Here is a 19,075-nt window from a genome sequence, read left to right on the forward strand (position 1 = left end):
TTGGTGCATGTGTCTGCATGATAGACTGATCCGATTTGTGCAGACATAAAATGTGATTACCACAGACACTGAGACGTACTGTAACTGCATTTGTGTCTGCGCTAGACAAAAGCTGCATGGCATTTCTCCAGACTGATCTTGCAGTGGTGTAAAGGTTTCTGTGATGCAATGCTTAAGCTTTTGATGTTTAAATCAAAAGAAGCCAACTTAAATATATTGTTAAGCATATTATTCTTTTTTTCAGAAGCGCTTTGAACAGTTTGAACAGTGAAATCTAGAACCTCCCAGCAAACACAGAACGTTCCACTTACCACTTAATGCCCGTTCACACCAAGAACTAACTATAAAGATAACTATAACAATGACTACATTAGCATCCACAACATGTCGCTGTCATGTGGTGGTTGTAGTAATTGCATGATGAAGGTGAATCTAAACAAACACTTCTTTATTAAAGGTTGTATCAGTGATTTCAGGGCCAAAATGTTTTTATCACATTCATCTAATCTTTCCTAACGATCCGCTAGCTGCCCGCCCCATAAGCATGCCGTCAAAAAAACGCGTCTCTGAAATCTGCACACAAAAACAATTGGTTTCACCAACCACTCAAAACCAAAACAAATAGTGTTCCAACCAATCACCGACAGGGGGTGGGTGTTGTGAGGTTTTGTGCTCGTGCACGGCTGCACGCGAAGTCGGAGCTGAAGAAGAAGCTGGCTCAAAACCTCACAATACCCTCCCCCTGTCGGTGATTGGTTGGAACACTATTTGTTTTGGTTTTGAGTGGTTGGTGAAACCAATTGTTTTTGTGTGCAGATTTCAGAGCCTAGGCTGCCTACAGAGACGCGTTTTTTTGACGGCATGCTTATGGGGCGGTCAGCTAGCGGATCGTTAGGAAAGATTAGATGAATGTGATCAAAAAAAAATTGGGCCTGAAATCACTGATACAACCTTTAATCTACAAAGAAACACACAGCAGGCGACCGCAGGAGAAAACAAACACACAACCACATGAAATAAAGAAGATACCGGACAATGAACTTAAGAAACTAAGGGCTTAAATACACAGGGAGACATAATGATTGACAGGTGAACGTAATCAGTAACCAAGGGAACAAACTAGGGACAAAAATGGGACTAAAACTGAACTACCAGAAACAAACACATGGGAACAAAAAGATAACAAAACTAAACAAAATCCTGACAGTTGCTTTAAATGCTCAAGCTTTTTAAAGCAGGATGAATTCGGATTGGCTGCCAATGTTTTTTATCGCTCATCAGCTAAAAAAAAAAAAAAAACATCGTTCGGAAAGTGATTGCAACGATATCGTTTCTCTGTGCCGTTATCGTTATAGTTGCAGTGTGGACTCTGCTATTCCTTTTCCTTTAGATCGTCATCGTTATAACTAAGTGTGAACTGTGAAAGTGTATGGTAAATGTATATGGTTCCTGTTTGGTTATTTCTTTGGGAACAAATTTCTAACATTCTAGGAACATTTTAGGGAGGTTTCTGTGTGCTAACCTAATAAGAATTTAAACAGAACATTTTCTAATGGTTAAAAAAATTTTTTTCAGATTCATACACTACATTCATAAAACAGTATTAATTCAATGTTAATGCTGAAATGTTTCCTCAAGATAAAAACATAAGTACATGCCACGATTAGACTCATGAGCAGTTAACTTTCTTAAAGGTGATCATTTTCTTATTCATAAAGATCTAGTGCTTTCACTGACACATTTGATAATTTAGCACATGGATGCCTTAAACCGTGGCAATGAAGGAAAGCAAGGGAGACGTCAGCCACAGATCTAGTTATATATGTATACTACATGCTTAATGGTCTCATTTACATTCAAAAGTCACATGAATACACAAGCATGTTGAATCCCAGTGAATATAATGACTGCATTTCCATGATAAGATGATTAATTAAAACGAGAGCTCACACATGGACACACGGGCAGGACAGTTGCCCGTAGCAACGAGTAAATCAGATGCCTAGATTCCTGGAATGATTCTAACACTCGCGTTTTTATGCATCACATACAAATATATGAAATACCTCAGACTTGAATGGTTTTCCCTAAGAAAAATAAAAGGTTTTAAATATGTGCTGACAGCAGCTGAATAAAGGCCTCTGATCTCTGCTCTTTAGTGTCTAAATAATGAGTGTTGTAAGAATCTAGGACATTACCTTGACAGTATATAGGACATGATACGGCAGAGAGGAATAGGGGAATAGAACCGCTTATATCAGCCATAAGTGGAGTACACACTTTAAAATAAAGGTGCTAAAATAAAAAATAATGGTTTACAAAGGGTCTTTATATTCCATTAAGTTATTGGTAGTGTCTTTAAAGGTTCTCATCTCGTATCAAACATTGTTGATTCTGCTGTCTTGAACCTTTCTTCGGAGTGAAAGAAACTGTTGAGGGTTGTTGAGGATTAATAACAGGAAGGTCTCAAAGTCTCAATGTTTAATTTTGCGTTCTCAGCCCCTGAGCTGTTTGAGCTGTGTTGAACATGCCATATCTTCATCAAATTTCTCTGCTCTGGACAACCACAGTGGTGTCAGACCAAGCTCCATTGCTTAGCAACAAAAGTCAATGGGCATAAGACAGTCCTACAATGGGGGATGCTAGCATATAAACATCAGCAGTCACAATAGCACACACTAAACTCTAAGAAAGCATTATAATGAAAATCCTCAAATTATGGATATAACAATATATCTTTTTTTTTTAAATACTTTTTTTTGACTGCATAATTAAACAACAGATTTCTTCGATACATACACGCTGCTGTGAGCAAGTAAGACATGCTGCTGCTGCCTGCTGTACAATATAGCATACATGAATTACCCGTAGCAGATCTATACAGGTGGAGCTGGGGAAGGTGGAGGGTTTCTGAAAGCGCGCTGCAATTGCTACGGAAATGCTGACCAAGTTTTTGAAGGTTGAGCAGGGAGCTCATTGGCTACTGATACAGCAGGAACCAAACAGCTGTGCCCTATAGAGAATGATGTGATTTTCATGACAGAACTTTGTATTTACATCACAGGGTTTTTTGCAGAGTAATATAAATTCAGAGCCAGAGTGATATTTCAATGCAACTGAAACTTATGATTAAATTAGCCAAATAAAACAAAACAATTACTTGAAAACCTTCATTAATCTCTGTTCACAGTTTTGTTTTGTTTTTTCCTGAAGTGTTCTCAGTCTGCAGAGGCCTATAGTTATGAGTGTTATCTTATGCAAGACTGCACAAATGGAATTAATGAACAGAAAGCAAGGTCTTTCTTACAGTATGACTGAAAGAAGAAAGACAACATCTTCTGCCTCAAGGCGACAAGGGGAATCTTCTTCCAAAACTATATGAATTAATGACTTTCTGCTTGACTTGCCAACCAATGGGAACTAATACACACAGGCTGCCTAATCAACACAGCACATATATTTATACATACGCTATATGAGTGTTTCTTCAGCTATGGGCCACTTTAGGCATTTAGGCCACTGTAGACACTTACAAAATAAACTCCCTTAAAATACACACACATCCAAAGAAGTGATGAGAATTGATTGGAAATGATAAACAATAAATGTTTCTGTTCACATTTAATACTTACCTTTAATGCCTACCTTGATTTGTGCAGCCTTGGTGGGCTACAGTTGTAATCAAATTTATTTAGGGGTGTAACCCCGGCATGCTGGCCAAATGGCCCCTGTCCATCATGGCCTCCTAATCATCCCCATATACTGATTGGCTTCATCTCTGTCTCCTCTCCACCAATAAGCTGGTGTGTGGTGGGTGTTCTGGTGCAATATGGCTGCCGTCGCATCATCCAGGTGGATGCTGCACATTGGTGGTGGTTGAGGAGATTCCCCCTTCTATGTAAAGCGCTTTGAGTGCTGAGAAAATTATTATTCAACCCCCATTGCAAATCAGGTTAATTGGCAAAATGTACTTTCAGCTGTTTGCAAGGAACAAATCAAACATAAGTAATTGAAATAGCTCAACACAACAAATGTTTCAAGTGGTTTCCCCAAATCCAACTGAAAATGCAACTTTTAATGACTTCTGCAGTCTCAAAATTATTCAACCCCCTGAATAGAATCCCTCACAACAGAACAAATCTGCAAAACAGGTGTTGTCTCAAGCACACCTGATGCAACTAATCAAGGACTTCATTTTTTGCTCTAGGTGTGCTTGAGCTAGAACACATGAAACATCTGAAACATCTGGCTAGGTTTGTTGAGTGTCATGTTTGACTGCATGTTAGAAAAATGGCTAAGTCAAAAGAATGGTCCAAAAAGTTAAGAGAAGATATCATCGCCCTTCACAAACAAGAAACAGAATACAAAAAGATAGCGAAGGCAGTAAATGTTCTTAGAGACACCGTTGCAAGCACACAGTAGTTCGCAAGTTTAAAGTTAAAGGAACAGTGGTTTACACTACCTGGAAGAGGCAGAAAAAGGAAGCTATCAACCGCTGCAACCAGATTTCTGATAAGGCAGGTCAGAAAAACCCTTGAGTGACTGCAAAAGACCTGCAGCAAGACTTGGTGCAAACAGACACTGAGGTTTCAGCATGCACAGTAAGGCACGTACTAAACGCATGCGGTGTCCATGCCAGAACTCCGAGACGTAAACCACTACTGACCCAAAAGCACAAGAAAAGTCGAGTCCAATTGACTCAAAATCATATAAATAAGTCACAGAAGTTTTGGGATTCTGTTCTGTGGAGCGATGGAACAAAACTGGAACTTTTCGGCCCTATGGATCAGCGGTATGTCTGGAGAAGAATGAAGCATATGCTGAAAAGAACACTCTGCCTACAGTTAAGCATGGTGGTGCACGGTGATGCTCTGGGGCTGCTTTGCATCCTCTATCACTGTAAACCTGCAGCATGTGGAAGGCAAAATGGATTCACTGAAGTATCAGGAAACCCTAGGAGAAAATATAATGCCGTCAGTGAGAAAGCTTAAGCTTGGGCGTTGGACCTTCTAACAGAACAATGATCCCAAACATACCTCAAATTCCACCAAGGCATGTTTACAGAAGTCCAGGCAGATTCTGCAGTGGCCATCACAGTCACCTGACTTGAACCCCATAGAAAATTTCTGCTGGCATTTGAAGAAGGCGGCTGCAGAATGCAAACCCAAGAATATTACTGAACTGGAGGCCATTGCTCATGAGGAATGGGCTAAGATTCGTCTGAAATGCTGCCAGAAGCTGGTGTCTGGTTATGCATCTCGTTTGCAGCAGGTCATAACAGCAAAAGGGGGTTCTACTGAGTACTAAAGATGCTTGCCATGAAGGGGTTAAATAATTTTGAGACTGCAGAAGTCATTAAAAGTTGCATTTTCAGTTGAATTTGGGGAAACCACTTTTGCTGCTATTTCAATTACTTTTGTTTAATTTGTTCATTGCAAACAGCTGAAAGTCTGTATATTTTGCCAAAAAACCTGATTTGCAATGGGGGTTAAATATTTTCGATTACAAATGTGTATGTACAGCATATATATATATAGTATAGAACCTTAAAAAGAAACATATACTATGTCGTAACTTCAGTAATGAGCTGCATGAATTATACTTTAAATTATTCTTTGCTACATTATGGCCATTTTTCCTTTTCACAACTTTTAATAAATGATCACAACAAAGCGTAACCATTTTATCATACAGACATTTTCACCTCAAATCCTCATACATAAACAATGTGGATTATTTGCTTTTTGATTTCAAAGTAATCCAAATGCTTTGCAAAATGTTTCTTTCTCAAAATCACAGCAGCTTTAAGTCTTATCAGCAGCAAAACAGCAGCTCAGACTTTGTGCGCTCAGGTTCTGTTTGTCCTGAACAGCATGCACATTAACATTTTGTTTTAAGAAAATGTAAACATGTTTTGAATGTCACAAAGGGACTGTTTCTCTTCAGTTGTGTCTGAAATGATCTGAATGCAACCAACAGTGCATTTAATAAGGCATAAGATCAAATTCAGTGTATTGGAAAAGCACATCAAGTTCTAATACAGGTCTAAGTTCTGGTAAGAATGGAAGTGTGTTATATGACTCATTCTATACTCTATAAGTGTGAGTTATGGGAGCTTTCTCAGCACTTTTTTTCTTGTCTTGATAAGGGAGCAGGCAACACTATCGGCTGTTGGTCACCTATATGCAAAGGTGTGAAAACATTTATCAAGGTCTGCTTTTCAGAGGGATGTTTTGCTAGATAAGAGAGGGCAGGCACAACGCGACTCTTTTACAGTATGCATGAGTTTTTAAGTGGGAACAAATAGTTTCAAGAAAAATGATTTGGGAAATGCATGCAGAAATCCATATATTGATAGACCCATATAAGATGGGTAAATCATAGCTGAACATTTTATTTCACACATGATTTGTTGTTATGCAGTATGTCACAATCTGAAAGTTTATACTATTACAACATAGTGCTTTAACCGCTGGTGTTAGTTGAATTTATCTAATGGTCTAGATAAGAGTTTAATCTAATTGTCCAGAGAATATTTAGATACACCATCAAAAGAGAAACCATCTCTAAGAGCTCAGTAATAGAATAGAACTGTATGGGCTTAATATGATGATGTCTAATCACGAGAGACAGGCTCGTGTGTGTCACAGGGCCTCAGCTGGTGTGTGCAGTGTAAGTGGTGTCTCATGGGGGTTTGGCACTAATGCAGCCCCTACATGTGCTGCTGATTGGTGGGTTTAGATTGGTTCAGCGCAGCCCTTCTGAACACCATGCCTGCACCCAGTAATGGCTGAGGTTAAAGGTCAAAGCACTGAAGACTCTGGCAAAGGATAGATGAAGTGCATGTTGAAATGAACAGTGCTCTCATTATGCATGAGGAGGCTCAGTCAGAAGAACTAAGTCTTACACTATATTTATGGTCTGAATTTATGGCCTGGATAGTGTCAGGATTATGTCTCGGTTTTGTGTTTGTGTTTGTGTTTTCACAGTTTCTAGATCAGTTTTCTATGTCCCGTGTTAATTAGTTACTATGGTTATTCATGGGTTAATCATTGTTTGCACCTGATGTTCATTTAGGCCCCATCCACACTACTGCATTTTCGTTTAGAAACGGAGACCTTTTGCTACGTTTGCACCTCCCGGTCCAGACTAAAACGGCAAAAACGAAGACCTAAAACGGAGAAGTTTAGAAACGCTGCCGACCCCGTTTTGCGTTTTGAATCTCCGGAGGGCGTTTTAGTGAAGATGGGTCAAAACGGAGGACTTAAGAAACGATGACGCAGAGGCTCACGCTCGGCTCTATGATTGGGTGTCATCAGTCATGGAGTATACACAGGTAATATTCAGTACCAGTAAACTCCACCCGCTGGAACAGTTTCTTACAGTAAGAAACTGCCGCGTGGTAAACGTGTGCATGCTAGAAAACCGACGCTTATTTTTCATGCGACACGCAAGCGTGTTGGAAGCGTTTCCAGGCAAAATAGAATAGGAAAAGATGTTTATATGTCATTTTGACACAAATACATATTAATAAATGACATTTTGATGTTTGAAAGCATTTTTTTACAGTCTATGTTTGAAAGTCTCTAGGTTTACACCGGCACGCTTTCTTCTAGAATGATAATTTTGATCAAGCTCATATATTTAAGTTCAGTAATTTCACTTAAATGACAATTAATAGGTAATTTTCATTGCCATTTAAGTGAAATTGCTGAACTTAAATATACAAGCTTGATAAAAATTATGATTCTAGAAGAAAATTTCAGATGGCACTTAGAGGCTTTTGCATCTGAACTCTTCATATATATATATATATATATATATATATATATATTATGGCAGAAGTGATGCATTGAAATGAAAGAACAGAACACTAAACTGTTAATTACAACATAATACAAAATGATGTATAAACTACAACAAAAATAGTTTTGTACAGAACAGAACATCTTGCTTTATATAGCTCAAATGTCAATCGCATAACAGCTATAATAAGTTTTTAATGGAATGTGTTATTTATAGCATAAAGCATATTTATTATTATACATTTATTATTATATTATTAAAATATAAAATGCATTATTAACATAAAGGCGATTGAAACTCATAAAAGACAGCTCAACTGATCAGCTCCTGTTTCAGGTGTTCAGTCAGTCTGAGCGGAGCCGTTTGAATCCCACTGAGCCCAACTGCACAGATAAAAGACACCGAGAGCGTGTGTAGCTGGAGTGACAGACAGACCAAGAGAGACTATCAGTGACAGGGTTCACTGGGGGTAATGCTGGCAGCAGAGAGGGCCTCAAATAGAATAAAAGGCTGTTTTTTTATAAGAAACCACCGGTACCTAAAATCAACAGAGGAAAAGAGAGCTGTCAGATGAAGCGGAAGGAAGGAAAGAGAAACAGACGCAGAGAACGAGAAACGGGAGGGTAGACAGAACGAGTGTCAAATTTTCCTGATGCATGTCCAGGTTGTCAACAACCTGGACATGCATCAGGAAAATGTGAAGGTTTGAAAAGGTTTGGATGTCACGGATCTCTCTGTGGGAGGAAGCGACGGCTGATTCTCATGCATTCAGTGTGCGCTTTATTTAACTCTTTTTCTATGGGACACTGCCTATTTTGCAGGCTGTACAAGAGTTATGATGCACATTAAAATGAGAGAAACAAAAAGTTATATTAGAAAAAATATAATTTATGAATAAGAATATAATGTTATCATTGAACTCAAACACATTCCATGACTCAACTGAGGGAAATATTTTTATATAACTAATATTGGTGCTTCTATATGCCTTCACAACCTGGCAATGGTTCAGTGCAATCTAATGCAAGAGGTGAGGACGGTGTATAATGCTTTTCAGTTTTGGTGAACATGAGGAGAACAAAGAAAATCAATATTTGGGAGGACCATATCATTGACCGCTCTCACAGTCTAACTGAGATAAAGCAGGTTCAGACTAATGAAAAAAGCAATGCAACTTTAAAGAAAGACATGAAAGAACCACTTAATTTAGAGAAAGGTGTGTGTGTGTGTGTGTGTGTGTGTGTTGATTAATGTCATGAGGGGAAACTCACTGGATAAAGGTATGCAATTGTATGCATTTATTAATTAACCAGATCATCACAAGTAAGTTTTGTTTGTGTTTTTTTTGGACACAGTCCTTGATTGTGATTGGTTTGTAGCAGCACACATGTGCATGAAAAAACAGAGAGCAAGTGCACTGATTATTAAGTACATTGAATAATAATAAGTTTAATAATGGTGAAGACTTATATTTCACCATTTGTCTATGGAAAAATACTGGTGCTGCTTTCATGTCTCTCTCTCTCTTTTGGTATCAATTAGAAAGAAATTAAACACTTGGTACTTCATTAAGTGTATTGACTAACTTGTCCACAGTAAAAGTAATTTGAATTGCAGATTATTTTACATAAATTAAACTTGTAGTATTGTTGCAGTGCTCATCTTGTTGCTAGCTAATTCAAATCATGATAACATTTGATAATATACACTCAGTCGAGTATTACGAGTAATTGAATATCACCTTTAAACTAAAATCTAATTTTTATTTTATTTAATTAATATTAAAAATATATATTTCATATCCACGTATTTGTGTATTTGGTGAGACCACCCTGATCAGCATGTTACTTTTATTTTAAATTCATACTTCTGAAATATTAATATATCACAGTGCCAATACATCAGTCCTTACATTTGTACACGTTACTCAAATGAAGTGTTATCAACAGATTTATATGTAATTGTACACTGTAACATGAATGTGAAGTGTTTTTGTGGATTGTGTCTTTTGAGTGTGGCCATACGCACATTGTGCATCCGTTTCTCTCTCCAAAATCCTATTCTCTTCTTTTATTCATAGCCTGCAGGAAACAAACCACAGGGAGTATCCATGCTCACAGACACTAAGGAAAAATAATGACAAAGACAGAAGGATTGAGACAGAGAGAGAGACCTAGTCTGAGGTCTTAAGGGATTTTGCTCTTATTTGCCAGTGATTTGAGAGATAAGTAACAAGCAAACAAATCAAAGCAGAGGGGAAAACAGAGACTGGTTATTATTTGGTTTAAAAAGAAGGCATGGGAAGCTAAATTTCTCTTAGCTGACAGTTGTGAGGGCTGGCAGTTCAAACTGAATGCATTTATATTTGATCTAAGGAAAAAAAGATATTTCAAAGAAACTGTCAAAATGTAATATTCACTTTTAATTCACGCATCAAGACACCTTCAAGAGGTTCCAAATATTGAAATGGGTTGTCTTGACCTTTAATTTAACTTTAACCTCTACTCAAACACCTTGAGTAGTTAAAGCTGAGTGAAGCCAATAAAATAAGTCAGTTAACTAGAAATTGTGCACATTAGTGATGAGTGCTTTCAAATCTTGTTTTGAACCAGTGGTTAAGAGCGCGTATTAAACTGCCACGTAATTTAAGTAAACAAGGCTTTGTTACGTTATAACTGTTTCGTAGCGTTTCCAAATGCCATTGGTTTGCCAATAGGAGGCGATGTCATTGAGCCCATGGATCAGTCTACGGGTGTTTGTCAAACGGAAGGCTGCATCCTAGAGGGGCTGTGTCCTTCCTAGTGCGCATGGCTATGTCACACATGTTCCCGCACCCAAGGTCGCAGCATGAAAATACTATTAGAACTATAAGAAAAATACTTTGTACAACAAATCTTTATATTAACTGGCTTTGTATTAATGCAATGCAGTGATTGACAACAGTCTGTGGTCTCCCTGTGGCTTACATTAGTTTAGTGTTAAGTGATTAATTGACACCAAAACAAAAGATAACATGTATACCTTCATCTCTGAAAACATTATTTTTGTCTTACATTTCATAATGAACTCAGACGAGCCCAGTGTCGACTCGTTTTCTGTCAGTACTTTAGTTTTGCGGTGACTTTAACATAATAACTGAAATATTAAACACTAACAAGTTCCCGATTTTCTCATCTTGCTCAAAAACACGTAAATGCTACTTAATTTTACTTAGTGCCTTATGCAAAGCATGCTGGGAACAAAAATACCCTGCTAATAGCTATGTGCGATGCTACATCAACAGCACAAAAAAGTATTCACATATACCAATGCAAATGGAAAAGCAACTTCTGTTATACAAATTTAAAGGGATAGTTCACTTTGAAATTAATTTTTGATATGTTTTAGCTTACCTCAAGGGCATCCAAGATGTAGGTGTCTTTGTTTCCGCAGTAGTTTCAATTTTGATATTTTTAGGTCAAACCGTTCTTGTCTGTCAGTCATATAATGCAGGTCTATGGTCACTGTCTCAAAACACAAGCACAGAGTCCAAATTAAAACAATTCCCCATCGTCCAAATGAAACAATTCCCCATCATAAGTACACATTGACGGCCTAAGACACGAAACGAGCGGCTTGTGTGAGAAAACGAACAGTATTTATATCGTTTTTACCTCTTATACACAGCCACGTCCATGTGATCTGATCTGACGTGTACGCAGACTGGTGCATAGATATATACACTAGATGTCGCCTTGTCTACAGCAGTTCATTGGAACGAATGTCTTTAAGGCGACATCTAGTGTATATATCTATGCACCAGTCTGCGTACACGTCAGATCAGATCACTTGGACGTGGCTGTGTATAAGAGGTAAAAACGATATAAATACTGTTCGTTTTCTCACACAAGCCGCTCGTTTCGTGTCTTAGGCCATCAATGTGTACTTATGATGGGGAATTGTTTCATTTGGACGATGGGGAATTGTTTTAATTTGGACTCTGTGCTTGTGTTTTGAGACAGTGACCATAGACCTGCATTATATGACTGACAGACAAGAACGGTTTGACCTAAAAATATCAAAATTGAAACTACTGCGGAAACAAAGACACCTACATCTTGGATGCCCTTGAGGTAAGCTAAAACATATCAAAAAATAATTTCAAAGTGAACTATCCCTTTAAGTCGATTGCACATTAGATTCAAGAATGTGTTGAGTTATTTATTTGTTTGCAGTATGAACATCTGTTTCTTTATTCAGGTCCCGATTCACAGGCTAGGTTGATTTTGTCACCCAGGGCATTAGGTCTAGTGTCATTTTTAAGAAATTCAAACCTTATTGTTGGACCTGAGCAGCCAGTGCTGAGAAACAGCTAAAAGCAGACAGGCTGTTGCACACGGCTGTCACAGTGTCTGAGGGTGATCACAATAACAATGTCTGGGAGTCACTGAGGCCAGAAGTAATAAAGGAGCGTGCCTATTTCTCTCTCTTTCCCTGTTTGCCTTCCAGGTCAGTACTGATTTCTTTTTAAGGGAGAGGAAGGATAGTTTCAGTCTTGTCCATTGGTGGACACATCACTGAAATGAGCAGCAGTGACACCCTTATAAAATCTAATGGGGTCTTTTTACACAGCACTGCACACTCTTGAATTAGAAAAATGGTTGTGTGTGTATTTTTCACCCTGTTGGTATGAACATCGGTGACTGCTGTGAAAGAAGGCTACAAAGCTTTCTTTATTACCAGAGCTCCCATCTGAAAAAAAGCACACTCTTTATAGCATATGAAACAAAGAATTCACAGAGGAAACAACTGCTTATCAGCCAACCTTGAACATAACATATATACTCTTCAAACTCCCCTGCTATCAGCAGAAATGAATGAAACTTGGACTTTGCACATACGTATTTCATAGTTCTTTCAACAACAATCAAACATTTAGCAAGACAAAATCAATATATGTGTGAAACATCAATATAAATGTCATCTAAAAATGAATATAAAAAATATGCTATATGATACTAGCTTTATGATAAATCCTAAATGAATAATAAAATGTAAAGAATGTTAAAGAAACAACATACCAAGAATCCTTAACTTTCTAGCAACAGAACTTAATACAAGAAAAAAGAAAAAAAAGAGAGGAGTATACGATAAAGAATACAAATTCTACTTTTTCACAGGAAACATCCTTAAAATGAACTCACATGCACATTTCGTTTATTGATTCAGTGTTTCCTCACACTATTTGATTTATATTTTTCCATATGCGTACATCACCGTTCAAAAGTTTGGGGTCAGTACGATTTTTTTTTTTTTTTAAGAAATAAATACTTTTATTCAGCATGATACATTATACATTAAATTAGAAATGTACAGTATGGATTGAGACAACTGTACCTTTCAGCTCAGAGGGTCTGACACATTGATTTATGATTAACTGCCAATGCTTTTTTTTTTTTTTTTTCAATAAATCATTTTCTTAATGTCTACATGAGCTCGACAGGGAAGCTGCTTATCATCAAACCTGTTATTTCCTAACCAGGGGTTATTACGATGAAAATTGCACAAACTTGCAGTGTAAAAACCGGGGTGGGCGTCTGATACTTGGAGCTGTCAATGCTATTTAATGACACAATGAGAACTGATAGTGACTTCTCTGTGTGCATGTCCTGACTTTAAATACATCAGCTCTCTGTGGGGAAAAAAAGTACAGGATCTACAGGATCCCAATCATGATATTTTAGCTTGCCTTGAACTTTCTCTTTTGGCAACATAAAACATGAAATTTCACTTTTAATGAGCGCCAGAGAAAACTTTGACCTTCAAGTCAAATGCACACTTGAGAGACATCCCATGAATATTCATCATATCAGCACAAAAACAGTTCATTATTCACTTGTTTGTGTGCTGTACCAGAATCCGCTCCCCTTTGAGTTAGAAATATTTCATTAATTTCACTGTTGTTTTGTATAGAAGCACAAAAAGCTGAATTTTCAGCATCATTACTCCAGTCGTCTGTGTCACATGATCCTTCAGAAATCATTCTAATATGCTGATTTACTGCCTAAGAAACATTGATTATTAGTGTTCAAACAGTTTTTTGGAAACCATGATACATTTTTTCCAGGATTCTTTGATTCAATTTCTAATGAACAGCATGTGTTTACAGTCACTTTTGATCAATTTAAAGGGTTAGTTCACCCAAAAATATATGAAATCTGAGAGGTGGCTCACTCCTTCAAAGACTGCAAGGTAATAGATATCTGCCATCCCAGAAAAGTTAGTAAAGGCAATGTTTAATATACCTTAAGTTTATCAAGTGACGAGAATACAAAAATAGTGAACAAAAATAACAACTTTATTCAACTATTCATTTTCTTCCGTGTGGGCCTCTGACGTGAGTTCACGAGAGCGTCGCGACACATAGACAAGAACTGAGAAGATGACGCAGATTGGTCTCGATGTAGTGTTTAAAATGGTTCTAAAGTGTGTGTTTCCTGGATGTTCGAATCGTGAGAAACCAACGAGAAAACGTAAAAGTGCCTACCAATGCCGCAAAATGAATGGCTTACCTTTCACACTTTCCCATCAAATGATCGTGAGCGTCATTTTCTCAGTTCTCACGCATTCTCACGTCAGAGGCCCACACAGAAGAAAATGAATAGTTTAATAAAGTGGTTATTTTTGTTGGTTTTTGCGCACAAAAAATATTCTCGTCGCTTGATAAACTTAAGGTTGAGCCACTGTAGTCACTTGGACTATTTTAACAATGTCTTTACTAACTTTTCTGGGCTGGCAGATGCAATTACCTTGCAGCCTATGAAGGAGTGAGACAGCTCTCAGATTTCATCAAAAATATCTTAATTTGTGTCCAGAAGATGAACAAAAGTCTTACGGGGTTGGAACAACATGAGGGTGAGTAATTACTGACAGAATTTTCATTTTTGGGTGAACTATCCCTTTAATGCATCCTACTGTAGCTGAATATAAGCATTCATTTATTTTGTTCTGAACCCCGATGACTTTCACTGAATGTACAAAAACAAGTGAGACATTCTATCATCCTTTATGTTCAACAGATGGGAAAACAATGACATGAGAATCAGTAAATGAGGACAGAATTTTTTTCTTTTCCTTTTTACTATTCCTGTAAAAATCTAACTGGCATTTTGAATCATCTTCGAACACTGAAAATGTTTCTCTAGTCCTTTGTGAGAAATAATGCCAGTAGACCAACAAGCAGTTTTAGTCCTCAAACAGAAATTAAACCTTGTCTACTTGATCCTAGTCACTCTGTCTCTGAAACACAATGCATTTCTAAAGAGACAGACAGCCATTACAGATCAAATCATTAAAATTTAATCCGGGGAGGGCACATGTAAATTCCCAAGACATAGCCTAGTTGTTGACTTTAATAATTCATTATGCTAATTTTCTTGGTTTTTAGCAAATATACATTCTCTCAGCAACAAGAGACAGGCGGATTTTCTCCAGCTGTATGCTTGGCACACAGTTCAAGTGGGAATGGAGATGTTTTCTCCCCAGAGTGCCTCATGAACTTCACATCTCACACGTCAGAATGACAGAGCGTTGAGCCTCAGGCTCCTGTCTGTCACCGCCGATGTGACACGGGCTGTCTCATAAAACCAATGCCCTCTTTTCCACACTCGATTCTTCCTACTGACAGAACAAACCCTGACAGGACCGGCCAGCTGATTCAATCATTAAAACATAAATGGATGAAGTGTGATTTGGAGTCAGTGAAAGTGTTAAAGTTAGAACTGTGACTTTTTTTTTTTTTTTGGCCAGATGTCTCTCTGAGCCTGACCAAGTTTTAACACATTTCATAAACCAGTCAACCTTGAACAGTTCAGTGGTTAGTCGATCGAATAGGTTTTTCTTATAGTCTACACATGGGAAAAAGTGAGAAACAGATATTTTGCAATAACCAGACTGTGATAGGGTCAATGATCCGATAATATGCAATTAAGGAATATTGTAGGCTAATAAAACAATAGTAGCCTAAAATTTACAATTGTTGTAATAACCTGTAGATAAATACACAGGTGAATATCTTTCACTATGCAGAGACAAATAAAAGCAATATGGACAGTTAAGCAAATCGCACTGCAAAAAAAACAACAAAACAAAACCAGTAAAAGGACAAATTAAAAGATGTTCAGGTAGTTTCATATGTAACAGAGGCAGTGCTATCGTAGTATCGCGTTAACAGCAGCACGGATGCAGTTGTATTCAGTCAATGTAAACAGAGATAAACGCACGCATGCTACTCACTTTCGTGCTTGGACGCTCCCCATGTGTGCCGCGGAACTCCAGGACTTTTGATTATTGCTCTCCCGGCGGATTTTAACGCATCCATGCTGGAGGAGGTGTCTGCAGAGCAGGTGCAGAGCTCTTCTTTGGTGCCTACTACTGTGGGAATGGGGAAAGTAGAGTAACATGCAGCGAGTAATGCAGCGAGTGGACACGGGCAGCCTATAGACACCTCACACAGTCCTGTATCTGTACAGTAACATTAACCCTTCACTGCCCGTCTGACAGAGACCCACGAGCTGTTCCCTACGCACCCGCTGACGTTTCACTATAAAATGAGAACAACCCTGCAAATCTTGGCGAACCAAATAATTATTCATCTGGTTTATTCCATGAAGTTCGGCTGTGACCAATTTAAAACGAAAAAGCTAATTCAACTTTTATCAAGTGTCATTATTGCATTAGGCTATATGCATTCCGTATAGGTTATTTCAAGTCTGGAATGTTTTATTCATTCTTCCTAGGCTATAATGTTACATAATAGCTACAATTTTATTTAAAATATATAATATATAATATTTGAACTTGAAATGTCCCCTATTTTATGTGTCAACCCTGTTACCATCATCATTAAAATAGCCTAGCGTAATTCCATAAACAATAAAAAAAAAAACATTATAATAATTTTTTTCAGAATGTTAACTCTTTCAGGTAGTAAATGTTTTATATTTTTTATTACTTTATCGTATGTTTGGTTGTTTGTCAGTAGGGAGCGATCTTAACTCTTTCCCCACCAGCGTTTTTGAAAAAAGTTGTCAGCCACCGCCATTTTTTTTTAAATCATTTTCACAAAAGTTTCATGGCCCCCAGAATATTTTGTTGTATGAATATCTGAATATGCAATATATCAAAAGAAAGAACAGTACGGACCCCCTGCTTTAAGAAAATATATATATATATATATATATATATATATATATATATATATATATATATATATATATATTATTCTAGCTTAATGCATTCTTCTTTTTTTTATCAACACTTGAATGTGGGTAAGTTTCATAAAAAAACAGAGAAAATCTCATCTGGATGGGATTCACAATAATGATAAAACATAGGCCCTGTCCCAAATGGCACCCTAAACACTCGCGGCCTTTCTATGAATCCGCACTTTTGTGACGTAATGCCGCTTTGAGTGTCGGGAAGAAGTCTGCTGCGGAACTTCAGGCCCTGTCCCAAATGGCACACTTCATATGCACTTTCGGTCTTGTGGACTTACAATGGCTGCTGTGTGCACGTGCCCGTTAAGTCCATGAGACCGTAGAGTGTCCCGTTTGTCATTTTAGGTTTCAGAAGGGTGCTCTCGAGAACCCCCTTTGCGGTCGATATGCGCCCTCTATGCGCACTTTTGCTGAGCCGACACTGATGCGAGCTCCGCAGCAGACTTCTTCCCGGTCAAAGCAACATTACGTCATGAAAGTGTAGACTCGTAGGAAGACCGCAAGTGTTTAGGGTGCCATTTAGTACAGGGCCAAAGTGCGGGCTTGGAAAAAGTGTGCATCTAGGGCGTATATCAGCTGGATCGCAAATGGCACACTTCATGTGGACTCGCAGTCTCGTGGCCTTAAATTGCGTGTGCTCGCCAAGCGTACGATTACGTAGGGTGTCCCATTCGGCATTTCAGCGCTCAGAAGTGCTTTCAGCACTCGCGAGCGCTGCCTTTGTGCCCTTGATGCGGACTTTGGCGAAGCCCTCACTTTCGCACCCTCCACACGAGTTACCTACCCAGGAATCATTGTGAACGCCCAATCAGATAAATGAGGGGAGGAGTTTCGGTGGCATGATGTCATCAAGCCTGTCCCAAAATACACTCTTGCGTGCCCTCTTGGACTCGAGGCCAGCGCCCCTTTGGTCTGCACTTCCTGACGTCACCAAGTGTGAACTCGAAGGAGGTTCACAAGGCCGGAGTGTGTCATTTGGGATCCAGCCATCGACTGAAAAGGCGAGCACCCTTCTGAAAACTAAAATGACAAATGGGACACCCCACGGTCTCACGGACATGCGCACGCAGCAGCCATTGTAAGTCCACAAGACCGAAAGTGCATATGAGGTGTGCCATTTGGTGCAGGGCCTATAGATGGGGTAGATGCCCCGACATGCCTAATAGCGCCCCCTACCATATAATAGTGAAAACATGGAAAACCGTAAATTTCCTAACCCTAACCCAATGGTGGGGAAAGAGTTAAATAGTCAACCCTGTTACCATGATTTTTTACATGAACCTTTCACTATTAGAAACTGGATATTTGTAAATAGATCCTATATATACTCCCCCATAGTAGCAAATATTTTATTTCAATAAATATATTTCAATAAAATATTTATAGGCTACTTAAAAGTTTTTTTCCCCATCAACCCTGTAATTAACCTTCAAAATTCACTAATTAACATGATGTCCAATTTAATAATATACTAAAGAACATTTTGTGCAATGGAAAGGTTCCATGCATGTTAAAGGCTCTTCATGGAACCACTAGAACAACAAGAGTGTTGAGCAAGGAACATAAGCCCAGGTAGCTTTGACAATAGCCATTCACCTAGTTTAGCCTTCTTTAAGTGTACAAACTTGGTCATATAATTGAAAATAACCCGAATTTACAATGGGTTAACAACAGCGTACTACATTTTTCGTTAAATAACTTCCAGATAACAATGTATCTCTTAGCACTTACCAGCATTTTCTACGAGCGACTTTACTAACTTCTTAGGCTTACGATGCTTTTGGGAAACGCAGCCGTTCAATTCATAGACAATAGAAATATTAAGAAGTTACTAAACACATATAGAGCATCTTCATAGTATGTCATTGGACCAAAATGAGGGTTAGGTTTAGTTCGTTAGAAAGATAACCGCCTTTTTTAGAGTTAAACAAAGACTGACATGCCTGTCTGTAGTCGTACAGCTTGGATCCAGCAGGTATCATCGATCTAGTCTGTTTTTAGAGCTCTAGCGC

The 19,075-nt window shown here is 38.2% G+C and overlaps 1 protein-coding gene across 4 annotated transcripts in view; it reads right to left on the reverse strand.

The window, feature by feature from the left end:
• Positions 1-19,056, reverse strand: part of LOC311304978 (low density lipoprotein receptor adapter protein 1) — a 37,127-nt gene extending 18,071 nt beyond the window's left edge. For 2 of the 4 annotated variants that reach the window (XM_084432387.1, XM_084432388.1), the window contains exon 1: positions 16,081-16,306. In XM_084432387.1, the coding sequence (XP_084288513.1) occupies positions 16,081-16,165 (85 nt within the window). In that variant the 5' untranslated portion in view covers positions 16,166-16,306. Of the gene's footprint in view, positions 1-16,080; positions 16,316-18,794 lie in introns of those variants that run through there. The other 2 variants (XM_084432386.1, XM_084432389.1) reach the window with 2 other exon arrangements.
• Positions 19,057-19,075: the final 19 nt, after the last annotated feature.

The sequence above is a fragment of the Rutilus rutilus genome (assembly GCF_951802725.1).
Source record: "Rutilus rutilus genome assembly, chromosome: 15".
Classification (NCBI taxonomy): Eukaryota; Metazoa; Chordata; class Actinopteri; order Cypriniformes; family Leuciscidae; genus Rutilus; species Rutilus rutilus.